The sequence below is a fragment of the Sinocyclocheilus grahami genome, unplaced genomic scaffold (genome assembly GCF_001515645.1).
Source record: "Sinocyclocheilus grahami isolate Dianchi unplaced genomic scaffold, SAMN03320097.WGS_v1.1 scaffold36.1, whole genome shotgun sequence".
Classification (NCBI taxonomy): domain Eukaryota; kingdom Metazoa; phylum Chordata; class Actinopteri; order Cypriniformes; family Cyprinidae; genus Sinocyclocheilus; species Sinocyclocheilus grahami.
Window position 1 is genome coordinate 2,821,912 of NW_015505215.1, and position 12,777 is coordinate 2,834,688.

At 38.3% G+C, this 12,777-nt stretch overlaps 1 protein-coding gene across 1 annotated transcript in view; it reads right to left on the bottom strand.

Annotated features, from left to right (window-relative positions):
* Positions 1-567: 567 nt before the first annotated feature.
* The window catches only part of LOC107581635 (glutamate receptor ionotropic, NMDA 2C-like), a 33,645-nt gene continuing 21,435 nt past the window's right edge, over positions 568-12,777 (bottom strand). The window contains exons 5-12 of the mRNA XM_016267259.1: positions 8,915-9,083; positions 6,600-6,753; positions 6,089-6,214; positions 5,179-5,408; positions 4,037-4,197; positions 3,481-3,668; positions 2,748-2,980; positions 568-1,932 (exon numbers count right to left, since the gene is read on the bottom strand). Of these exons, the coding sequence (XP_016122745.1) occupies positions 568-1,932; positions 2,748-2,980; positions 3,481-3,668; positions 4,037-4,197; positions 5,179-5,408; positions 6,089-6,214; positions 6,600-6,753; positions 8,915-9,083 (2,626 nt within the window). The remainder of the gene's footprint in view (positions 1,933-2,747; positions 2,981-3,480; positions 3,669-4,036; positions 4,198-5,178; positions 5,409-6,088; positions 6,215-6,599; positions 6,754-8,914; positions 9,084-12,777) is intronic.

Here is a 12,777-nt window from a genome sequence, read left to right on the forward strand (position 1 = left end):
GAAAGGGAACGATAGAGCCTGAAAAATCCACTTATATAGCCCTGCTGTTAAAATAAAAAATATCGGATAATGTCTAAAGTGTTTACAAAATTCAGTATCATAGAGAATTACATATTGTATAATACCAAATGTACTTCAAAATGAACACTTCATATAGTTTAGTGTCTCGGTTTGACTTCTCTACGACAATCTTTGAAGAAAAAATCTTTCATCCAGTCCAATACATATAAGCAATATATTGTATTTTGTGGACTAAAGAGATAAGAACGGCTAATCATTTACAATTTTACATGTCCATTCATTCATTCCTTCATTCAAAATTCAGAATGGATTTGACTATTTCTTTAAATACTTCCCTTAATTATTACATTATTGCACTTTAAAAAATAAAAAAATAAATACAAATAAAATATTAAATTAATTTTAAATAAATAATTAAAAAACAAAAACAAAGGAAAAATAGTAACATGGTTTGTGTTTCTGCTTAATTTAAAGGCAAAGTCATTTTATTGTTCAGTAGAAGCTCGTAGGTCAAATTGTTCATAATTGGCACATGGAAGGACAAGTTCACACCTCTGATTCCAGACTGGAAATTCTGCCCCATGTCATGGGCACAACAGGACTGCTATGAACCAACCTGCTGCCTGGAACAGGCACTAGATGGTCATCGTGTAGGTGTGCGGGTGCCCTATACCCTCCATATACACTGTCACTGGGATGTCCCATGCAGGGGAAGATGTTGCATAATTCGGCAGGTCCATATGACAGTGGGCTCTGGTAGACTGGCAGCTCTGGGTAGGAGTAGGGTCTATGTACCAAACTGGACGCCCTTCTGACAGCTGCCACATTGTGGAAAATCGCCTCCTTGTAGGAGGGAAGCCTTGTGGACTGGCTGTGTCTGAACTTCTGACTTTTCCTGGAGTTTCGCTGGAAGGTGTGAAGGTAGTTGTGATCCATCGGTTGGCCATAACACAGGGTGTTCCTCACCTGTCCGTGTACATCCACGCAAGGGAACAGGTCAGGTATAGTTACTTGTGGGGAGGCGGTGGGTCTGTCACATGGGAACCGGACTCTGTCGGGGCCCCAAGTGGCTTTCAGGAATGAAGGTCTCCGATGAAGCTTCCTTTTCCCTATCAAAGGTATGCCATCGAAAGCAGAGTCAAAGTACGTTTTGACACAGGAATTACAAGCTGTGTCCGCTGCAACGAAAGGATTTTCGCTGAAGGATGAGGACAGGTGGTTTTCAGCAAAACTGTTTGCTTCGTTATGACACGTTGATTGGTCTTTATAATCGTGAAGCCCCCTCAGATCCATGGACTCCACCATTAGATTCTGGGGTCTCTTTTTTCGCCTGACGGCATCTGAGAAATCGCTGTGACAAGGCTTATGGTGTTCAGTGTAGATGTCTCTATATGGAACAAAGGAAGATCCAAGACGGGTTAGGTCGGATGGAGGATCATGCATGGCTAGATGAGGTGTGCTCAGACTGGACACAGGAAGCATACCGTCATAAAGACCCCTTGTCCTGGCGGGAAGCGTGTAGCGAAGAGGAGTGGGCCGTGTTAAGACTCTGTGGTTTACCATTGGTGGTGGGCTAGTGGTTTTGGTGTGTTGCGTGAAAGGTGGAGTTATGGAACACTGCATGTGAGGTATGTGGTTCTCTGTAATATAAGAGAAGTGACCAGGAACTTTTCCAGTTGTGGTCACCAGTGGGATACGTGCTGGCAGGCTGCCGCTGTGTCTGCTCCAGTTCTCAATGGTCTTGGTAGCATTATCCAATGAGTTTTCCACTTTGGCTGAAGAGACAATGTCCTTGGCTGTCTGCAGCATTTTCAGCATGTTGGCCTGGGCGTAATTGGCCGTGATATCTGGATTTTGTATGCTGGTAGATCTGCCAATATCTTCAATGCCATTAAAGCAGCTGTATATGCCCTGAAATGTAAAGCATCATAATGTCCAATGAACAGAGATTGTGGATTCTTACAGAGAAATGTTATTTTTTGGGCATTTCATTGGATTCATTCATGTCACGGCATTTTTTTCTACATTATAATGACTAATATACCAGATGATGTTTTTGTGAGAGACAAAGATCAGTTCAGTGTTTCATGTCAAAGTTTAATGGGCTTCCTTATATGGTGAATTAATAGATGATTTTTACTAAAATCATAATAAGAGGTTTTTATTTTAACTTAATTTACCTAAACAAAACAAGTAGCTTAAATGCAACAGACTGCATTTATATTAGGGCTGGGTAAAAATATTTTACCAGTGTAAAATGCCAGTATATTCAAATTCTTAAAACAAAAGACTCTAATGTAAAGATGAGTTTGAATCAATCTGAAACGCTGCCCATTTGCAGAGAGAATTTTTTTCTATCAGAAAACATTCTAATTCAAGAAACATTTCTTTTTATTATTGATGTTTGATGAAATGAAAGTTCAAAAGAACAGCATTTATTTGAAATCAAAATATTTTGTAACATTATAAATGTCTTTACTGCCAAAAATACTGTAGAAAACGTCTTTTTATTGAGAAAAAAAAAACTAAAAACCTTTTGAAAAGTAGTGTATGTAAGAAAAATTTACATATTGAAATATACTCAAATTAACTGGAATCAAACCAAATCAAAACTGGAATGGAATAGAGTTGGAATCTGTATTGATACCCAAACCTAATTATCATCGCATTCTCTAAATGTAAAAAAGAAAACTGTATTGAAATTTAAATTAGCAATGCAGTCTTACCCTGCTAATGGCCAGCAGGAAGTCTAAATGATCAGACTTGCGGACAGAGTGCCTCAGTTTCCAGTAAAGTAAATGTTCCCAAGCAAAGACCAGCAGGCTGAGACCCATAGCCACGAGCAACATGTAGAAAACACCTGCCATGTTGTCTACATCTAGTTTGGAGCTCATGACCTCGTTTTTCTCATTCTGGCATATTCCAGACAGCCATACTGTCTCCAGTCTCTGTGTGTCCCCTGCATGAAAGAAAACGGGGTCAGGAACAATGCCAGAAACAGCGGCAGTCAAAGACTACTCAACTATGACAGAAACAAGTGGATACTATAAGAACCACATATGTGCTCTGCTCCAAAACCTAGTAAGCCTACCTGCCTGCCTAGACATCTGCCTAGACAATGTGAAGGCTGCTACCTAGTTTGAGCAATATTGGATGTACCCTTCAAGGTGTAGGCCATTCCAGAACACATTGTGACAGACATGAAAAAAAATAATAAATAAATAAAATTAAAAAAATGTAAAGTAAAATAGAAAAAAAAATGCACTAGGCAGCAAGGCACTAGGATTTAGTTTCTACTGTTTAATGGAGTCTTTAATATGCCTGTAGCTTGCATTTCATACATAACCTCTTATATTTCATACGTAACTTCTCAATTCTCAACACATTGAGTTTTTTACAGTAAGCTGGGGCAGAGGATATTAAGTGTGGACCAATTCCGGTCCCCCAAGTGCAATTTACCATCTCCCAGGAACTGGAGGAGGGCCAGGTCTATGGGGCGCTTCCAGCGGGAGTCCTTCTGCAGAGCAATGCCGTAGCCTGTGGTAGCAAACACCTTCCCACTACCAATGGTGACCAGCTTGCAGCCCTCGTCCTTGCCAGCCATATAATTAAGAACTGCTGCATCATATATGAAGGCGTCCAACTTCCTACACAGAGGACAGAAATGAGACCAAGGCAAATGGCTTAATAATTACACGTAATTATGTCAAGTAAATAATTAGCGCTTGTTAATTTATACTCCTTTTTTCCTTGACAAATGGTAAATATTTATGCTTGGCTGTTTCCCACCAGTGTTTCACTGACCCTTAGATCTCTGCAACTCGAAAATATCTAACAAAATTGCTTCTAGATGCCTATAATGACCAATGGAATAAATCTCATTTTCTTTGAAGCACCTTGAAATACTATGTAAATGGTACCAACATAGTACATAGTTTTTTTTTTTGTTTTTTTTTAGCAATCAGAGCTCTTTCACATAACCACACACACATAAAGAATTATTGCTGAAGCCCACCCAGTCTTAAGGCTGTTGAGAGCTTCCTCCACTCCCTTCTGGTTGTATTTTATCATGTGAGTGTGCATGTCAGGGTAATTGCTCCGAATGTTCCTCTCTGTGCTGCCATTTGGGACGGTCCCAAAGCGAAAAGGAGGATAATGTTCCTGGGGTTTTTGAAACTGAAACAAAAAGGAATATATGGCAATTCAATTGTTTAGCTGAGGCAGGTTGTGGCTTAACCATAACATGTAGTCCATAACAATTTTCCTCTTGAGGACAATAAAGTATACTACTACTACTACTACTAATAGTGTAGCTCAACACAGATTACATGGACTTTACACAGAATTAACAACTGCCCGGGTGGTAGTGACCTTGGAAAAGGATATCAAATGTACTGTTTGTTTTTCTTCTCCTCACTGATTCATGCATTTGGACATTTGGCAACAGCTTATTCATATTAATGCAAATGAATAAGGGATAAAGTAATTTGCTCTGAGTGATCATATTAAACAGTACTATTAGTTTTCCTCCAAAGCCTTTCAAATTCTTGGTCACAATGCATGAGATTTAGGAGTACATTTTAATTATATAACACTACTATATTATGTTGCTTCTAGCATAATAAAATGGCTCCAAGCACTTGTGTTTGTGTTTTTTAAATCTGTGAGCGATTAATCTGTTGTTGTTCTTCCCTGAGGTCCAATTCGTTTCTCAGTTGCATAATTTGTATGGATTTCTATTGCTTTGTAGTGTTTTCTTATGAAAAACAATGAACAAAAATGTTAGCGATCCTGAGATTATTTTTGAGACAGCAAGTGACAGGGAACATTGAAAGGTGCCAATTTACTGATTTCAATCAAGCTTTAGTCTTGATGCTGAATTTTCTTCATTCTTTGACAAAAATGAATTGCTTGGCTTAGCCCCTGAATAAATGGTTGACAAATTATCACAAGTGACATTTCAGGTTTGGTTTAATTTTAAAATCTTATTGAATATTTAACATACCAAATATGCATATAGGGTGTGGCAAGGCCTTTCCTTTCAATTTTCTATTAGAACATTTTTGCCATTTATGCTATTACACAAATAAAACATCAAAAGGTATTCAAATACAGCACCACTGTCATACAGCTCATTTACAATTACATACAATGTACCTTTTTGTCACTAAGTCCAGACACAGTGTCAATGTACTGCTCTTGGATCATGAAGGCAGCTAAATTGGCTGTGTAGCTGGCGAGGAAGATGACAGCAAAAAAAGCCCAGACCAGGACCATAATTTTGCTGGTCGTGCCTTTGGGGTTTTCAATAGGAACAGAGTTATTGAAGACGATTCCCCACAGGAGCCAGACAGACTTCCCAATAGTGAAGGTTGGACCCCCAGGGGCTGTAAGAGAGATACATTCATAGTATATATATATAAAATAAAATTCAATTATAATAATTTATATAAATATGATTAAATTATATATAATCAATAGCTTTTTTTGGAAAGAAATTAATGCTTTTATTCAGTAAGAACACAATAAAACAAAGGTGACAGAACTAAATATTTCTATTTCAAATAAATGCTGTTATTTTGAACTTTCTATTCATCAAAAAATCTAAATAAAAATCACAGATTCTACAAAAAAGCAACACAACTTTTTTTTTTCAACATTGATTATAAGAAATATTTCTTGAGCACCAAATCAGCATATTAGAATGATTTATATAATACACATCTGTGCGTCCTATATAACAGATCTTCTGTCTCTTTCGATTTAATTATTCACAGATCAGTCCACATGGGCAAACTTTCTAGTTCTACCTTGACATCAGTTCTTAATGTGGTTCTTGTGTCTCACACACAGCCACAGAAAAGCCAAGCAATCAATCAAAGTCAAATTAGCAAAGCGACAAACGTTAATTAAACCTCCGAAAAATGACCTTTTACACTAGGAGACAAGTACACACCCTGTCAGCTCGGTTTATATGGATTGATTAGGCTGCTTCCACAACTATTCTTCCTCTCCCAGAGCTTTGTGCCTGATAGAGAGAATACTGTTTGAAAAACCATAGGCTGACCTTTGGCACAGACAAGGCTCCGGTTGTACCCAACAGGGCTGAAGTACTCAAACACAAACACCGTGACTGCCACAACAGTCAGGCACATTACGAACATCATAACCCACACGGCTGGACTGTAAGGCTCTGCAAGACAGAGAGAAAGACACGTTTCGGCTTACAGAAGTCCTCATAAAAATACAAAAATGATCTGATTAACTGACTAAGATCTTATACATAACTTATAACTAGTTTTTGTTTGTGATGTAAATGCTGTGCTGTTAGCATAAATAATGAACAAATTAGCAGTTGAGCAGAGTCAAAATGCCTTTCTTTGTGTGCAGAGTTTACGATTCAGTAGAAAATGTATTCCCTGTCTAGGATTTATTCTCGATTTAATTAAAAATGTTTATCTAATCACATTCTAATCCAAACCACCACTGGTAGGAAATATTTAACACTGCCTGCAAGCATCTCTCATAGTCTATGTGAGGGCGGCCTTGGAAAAAGATAGCTAATGATGACTTCTCACCCAGGAAGGCAGAAGGTGAGACTGTTCCATTGCTTCTGGCCACCATAACACTAATCCCAGTCTCCACGAACGGCACTGAAAAGTCAACAATCTCCGATCGCTCCTCATTGATGGTAAGAGAGCCAATTGCCATATCTGCACGCTTGTAGAAGACCTTGGATAAGGAGAAAGTGAGTGAATACTTTAGGCAGTCATCAGTGGCATACCGAAATAATGGAGGTCCCCGTGAATCATGAGACGGGACCCTCCCACGCATGGTGATATCAAGCATTTGGGAGTGACACATTCAAAATTAAGTTCTATGTTCAACAGATAACTTACTTTACTTACTTTAGACCATTAATAAAGTACTTTCTAGTAGTATGAATACAATTCTGACATACTATCTGCCATTTACAATTACAATGACTCTGCTGAGGCCTTATGGGATAGTATAGTGTCCTGTGAATGAGCACTTCAGAATTTCAGTGAAAAGAGTAGGTCACATGGGTATGTTTTGCATACTGCATACATAATATTCATTTGACACGTGCTATATTGTAGGCATATTTGGGCATAAAGAACCTCTCCATGCAGCATTAAAGCCAAGTAAAAACAATGTACTATATATTAGCCAATTTGGAGTAAGTACAAATTTCAAATGTTTGGGGTCAGTAAATTATTTATTTATTTTTGAAGTAACACTTTTATTCAACAAGTATCCATTAAACTGATGAAAAGTGACAGTAAAGACTTTCACATTATTGCAAAAATTTGTACCCTTTAGTTTGGGGACCAGTTCTCACTATTAACTAGTTGCTTATCAGCATCCATATTACTAGGATATGTATATGTTTATTAGTACTTATAAAGCACATATTAATGCTTTATTCTCTTTGACCATTTTCTACATCACTTAATCATACTACATACCTAAACTTAACTACTACCTTGCAAACTATTAATACACAGTAATTAGCAGTTTATTGAAGCAAAAGTATTTTAATGAAATAGTTATTTCAAATGAAACATATATATTTCAAATGAATGCTGTTCTTTTGAACTTTCTATTGGTAAAAATATTAAGCAGCACAACTTTTTAACATTGATATTAATAAGAAATGTTACTTGAGCACCAAATCAGCACATTTGATTTTATTAGAAGGACCATGTGACACTGAAGACTGGAGTAATGGCTGCAGCCATCACAAGAATAAATTAAATGTTACAATATAATAAAATAGAAAATATTTAATAAAATTGTCACAATATGTTTTTACTGTGCATTTGATCAAACAGATTCAGCCTTGATGAGAATAAAAGACTTCTTTCAAAAACAAACAAACAAACAAAAACCTTTACATGTTAGTATATATATATATATATATATATATATATATATGTACAGTATGTATGTATAATATGTACAGGTATATGTAAAACTAGCTACAGGTATAAACTACAGGTATAAACCAGCTCAAAACAGAGTGAAGAAGACCTCTGCATTGTGCGGGTGTCTTGTACATCAGTGTAAGCCATGTCAATACCCACTATAAACGTGACATACTACTGAACGTTTTTGTGGATATCACAATTAAGACTATTGCTATTATAGCCACTGGTTTCCAGATTCCAATTTTTTCAAGGAATAGAAATGGACACGAACCACTAGCCCTGTCATCACACAACTTGTAACATCGCAAATCAGTCTAGACAGATTTGTTTTGCCGTCACCCGCAATTAGCCTCATAAACGAAAATTCCTTGTATCACACTCATGTCAGTCCGGAATTACTATCTAGCTATTATATAATCATTATTTATCTCATTTAATGATCTATTTTTCTTGCGGTGTGAAAAGCATTTAAGCCTTGTATGTGGGGCGAGGGTTTGCTATCTTTAAACTCATCAGTGTGTGAGCAGATGCAGGTGATGAGAACCGATGAAGTGATCAACAGCTGTGGAAAACACTTAACCACCGGATTAAGTGACACTACACGCAGCAGGAGGTCACAGGATGAAATGTGTCAAGATCGCATTTTAAAGCGAGTTATGCTCCATGAATGCCCTTAACAACTTTAGCTGCAATAATTGGAGGGTTCAGAAGATCTGTTAAATACAGAAAGAAAACGGGGTGTGAGTAATGTTAGGAAAAACTTGTCGACACTGTCATAGGAAGCTGATTTATTTTTTCGTATCACACTGTAAACTGTTTTATTTTTGTATTATCAGATGTTAATTTAGCTCATTTCCCATGAGCTCTGAACTGTTGACATGTTTGAAGTGTGAGTGTGTTTATGTGAGAAAAAGAGAGAGAGAAAATGTGCCATTTCATACCTCTCCAATCATCCCATTCCAGATGCCACGGACCATCTTGCCATGTTTCCCATTGGTGACCAGATAAAGGTCATATGAAAACTTGATGGTGCGTGAGAGCTTCTTTAGGATGTCTATGCAGAAACCTTTGCAGCAGAGTTTGGTGTAAGGCTCAGTGTGTCCTGTTACACTGCACATAAAGAAATAAATGTAACCATTACAATTTTTTAAAAACAATAAAGTTAAATGAATAGTTTACGTAAAAATTTAAAAATTGCTCCAAGCATTCCAAACGAGAACTTTATGTGAGAATTTGAGTCAAAAATTGCACATTTTTATTAGTGTACTTTTTAAAGCTTGAACACTTCCGTCCATGTTCCTTGTAACTTTGCTCTTTGTTTTAGGTGACTATTCCTTTAACCCAATCAGGAACCACAGTTAAAAAGGTTAGGTCTCATGTCTGTCTATTGAACATTTGGTGAAGAAGATCAAAGCGTATGGTTCTAGGGCAAAACATATGGTGTGACTGACATCTGAAAGAAAGATTACTGACAGAAAGATTAATTAATTATAACTGAAATAATACAGCCATGAATACAGAAAGAGGAAATGATCTGTGTTGCCATAAGAGGATATGAAGAACATTAGAAGACTTCATATACAGAGGTAAAATGCTATCTACAGTTCTGTATGTCTAAGGGATTTTCTCTCTTACTGACCTGAGAAGAACAGTAAATAGTCTATATAATTATGTTTACTCATATCCTTAAGCACATATTTATCGAAGCGGTCACACTTTATTTTAAGGTCCAATTCTCGCTATTAACAAACCATTAACTACGACTTTTGCCTCAATAAACTCCTAAATTGCTGCTTATTAATAGTTAGTAGTTGTTAAGTTTAGGTATTGGGTTGGATTAGGGATGTAGAATATGGTCATGCAGAATATGTGCTTTATAGGGATTAATAAATAGCCAATATGTTAATAATAGGCATGCTAATTAGCATAATAGTGAGAATTGGTCCCTATACTAAAGTGTTACCATGGAAGCTTATTTCTGCCATGGAATAAAAAATAAAAGGGTAATTGTGACTTTTTATCTCACAGTTCAGACTTTTTCTTCACAACTGCATTTCCCTCTCACAATTTTGACTTTTCCCACCACAATTCTCAGTTTGTATCTAATTTTTTCTTGCAAAATTGTGAGCTATAAACAGAATTGTGAATTCCTATCTCATAGTTCACAGAATTTTGAGTTTATGTCTCACAATTCTGCGCTTATATCTCTCAATTCTTTTTTCTTGCAATTCTGATTTTGTCACTATTTTTTTTGTTACAATTCTGACTTTATATGTAAGAATTGCAAGAAAAAAGTCTGAATTGTGGGACATAAACTCATAATTGTGAGAAAAAAGAATTGTGAGATAAAATCAGAATTTCAAGAAAAAAAAAACCATTGCGAGAAATAACTATATAAATTGTTTATATCTTGCAATTTTGCATTTATATCTCTGTAAACTCACAATTATTAATCAAGTCTGAATAGTGAGATATTACTCAGAATTGCAAGAAAAAAGTCAGAATAGTGAGAAAAAAAGTCACAATTACCTTTTTTTTTTATTCAGTTGCGGAAATAAGCTTCCATACATAATAGCAGATAAATACAGTCTCAAAAGCCTATTTAAAAACCTGTAGTCCGGAATCTATAGAAACGGCGTCTTGGTTGAGCATTCACAATAAAATGCTTGAAACAAAGCGATGGCCTCCATTAACCGTTAGATGCTGGAGGCACTCAGCAGAGAAACTCTGAGAGCAATAATGATACATCTCCTCTAACCTCCCCCAGACCTCCAGTGTAATGAGCTGTACGGGGAGTGGACTTGGGGCGGAGGGCCGGCAAGGCAGTCTGTGTTCCACTTGCAGCAACCATAACAAAGAAAGACAAATTAAGTGTTTGGAAAGATGAGAGTATCCCTCTGCAAGCGGTCTGGAAGTAACATAAACAAGCCTGTCTCTGTTCTAGTCTGTCAAACCATCTGCAAACGGTGCTGGCGCTTTGGGTTAAGTGGGCTGTGAATTGAGGACGAGCTGTTTAATCAGTCAAACACATACACAGATATGAAGCACAAGGGATAGAGATGGACCAGAGAAAGTTGGTGTCAGAGCATCGGTCTGTTTCCTGGCATAATGGACACAGGCACACAATCAATTATTTCTCCTTTAAACAAAGTTAATTATAGTACATTGAGTAATATGGATCTTTGTTATAATTGGTGTACAGTTATTGTGAAACCATCGCAGCTGGATGAGACAGTAGCTTGACCTATCTATTGCAGAAATGGGTGTAGCACATCGATCTGGTTTTAGTGGACTAATGCATTTCATATCCAAACACAGTGCCACATTATTGCCACAGTCTACTGACCTTGATATATGTGGCATCATAAGTGCCAGTGACTGCACTGGATGCTCTGGTGGTGCTGACTTTAGAAAAATACAAGTATACCATATATAGGGGAGACCTAGTTCATGCTATCATTTAGTAGTTTGGGGTTGGTAAGAAAAATATATTTTGCTTACCAAGGCTGTGTTTATTACAAAAATACAGTAAAAACTATTAGTAATATTGCGAAATTTTATTACAATAAAAAATCTGTTTTCTATTTTAATATATTTTGAAATGTACTTTATTCCTATGATGGCACAGCAGCCATTACTTCAGTCATTAGTGTCACATGACCTTTCAGAAATCTAATATGCTAATTTGGTGCTCAAGAAACATTTTGTATCATCAATGTTAAAAACAGTAGTGCTGTTTATTCTTTTTTGGAGAAACCCTGATAATTTTTTTTGCGATTCTTTGATGAATAAGAATTTCACTCCTTGCCAAATAAAAGTATTAAAGAAAAACGTCTCAGGTTACGTATGTAACCCTAGATCCTTGAGGGAACGAGACGCTGCGTCGGAAACGCCCTTCAGCGTGACGGGCTCTGAACCTTGTGTGTAATCAGACCAATAGATGGGCGAGACATCACGGCGGGTGACGTAATGAACCGGAGGCCTCAGCCTCAGCCTCAGCGCACCGCAGAGGAAACGTGTAACTAGGGGGTGTCTGCCCACTGACTGGCCACCAAGAGGGGCGTGGTAGGCCGCAATAGCCGCCACGTAGACCTTCAGGGTGGAGTGGGTCAACCTTGTGGAGAAACGGGCCTGCACAAACTCCAGCACTGTACCAACCGGGCAGTTATCTGGGTCGAGCTGGCGGTCTCCGCACCAAGAAGTAAAAAGTTTCCACTTCAAGGCTCTGGATTGGAGAATGGTCTCAACAACCTCGGTTGAGAGACCGGAAGCTATGAGTTGTGCCCCCTCAGGGGCCACACCCACAACTTCCACAGCTCCAGGCGGGGGTGGAAAATCATACCCTCTGCCTGTGAGAGGAGATCTTTCCTGACGGGAATCTCCCACGGAGCGCCATCGAGGAGAGAAATCAGGTCCGAGAACCATACTCGGCCCGGCCAGAACGGGGCTCCACCGTCCCGGCGCACTCTCTCCAGAACTCCCGGGAGCAGAGCGATCGGGGGAAAGGCGTACAGACAAAGCCTCGGCCACGTCTGTACCATGGCATCCAGCCCCAGTGGAGCTGGATGACTCAGAGAGAACCAGAGGGGACAGTGCGATGTCATAAGAGTCGCAAACAGGTCCACCTGCCTGGCCAAAAACTCTCGATATCTGCTTCACCACCCTGGGGTGAAGCATCCATTCCCCGGGCCTCGGCCCCTGTCTCGACAGGATGTCTGCTCCCAAATTGAGATGCCCAGGAATGTAAACTGCTCTCAGTGAGAGAAGTTTGCCCTGGGACCACACAAGGATCTGGTACGCTAGT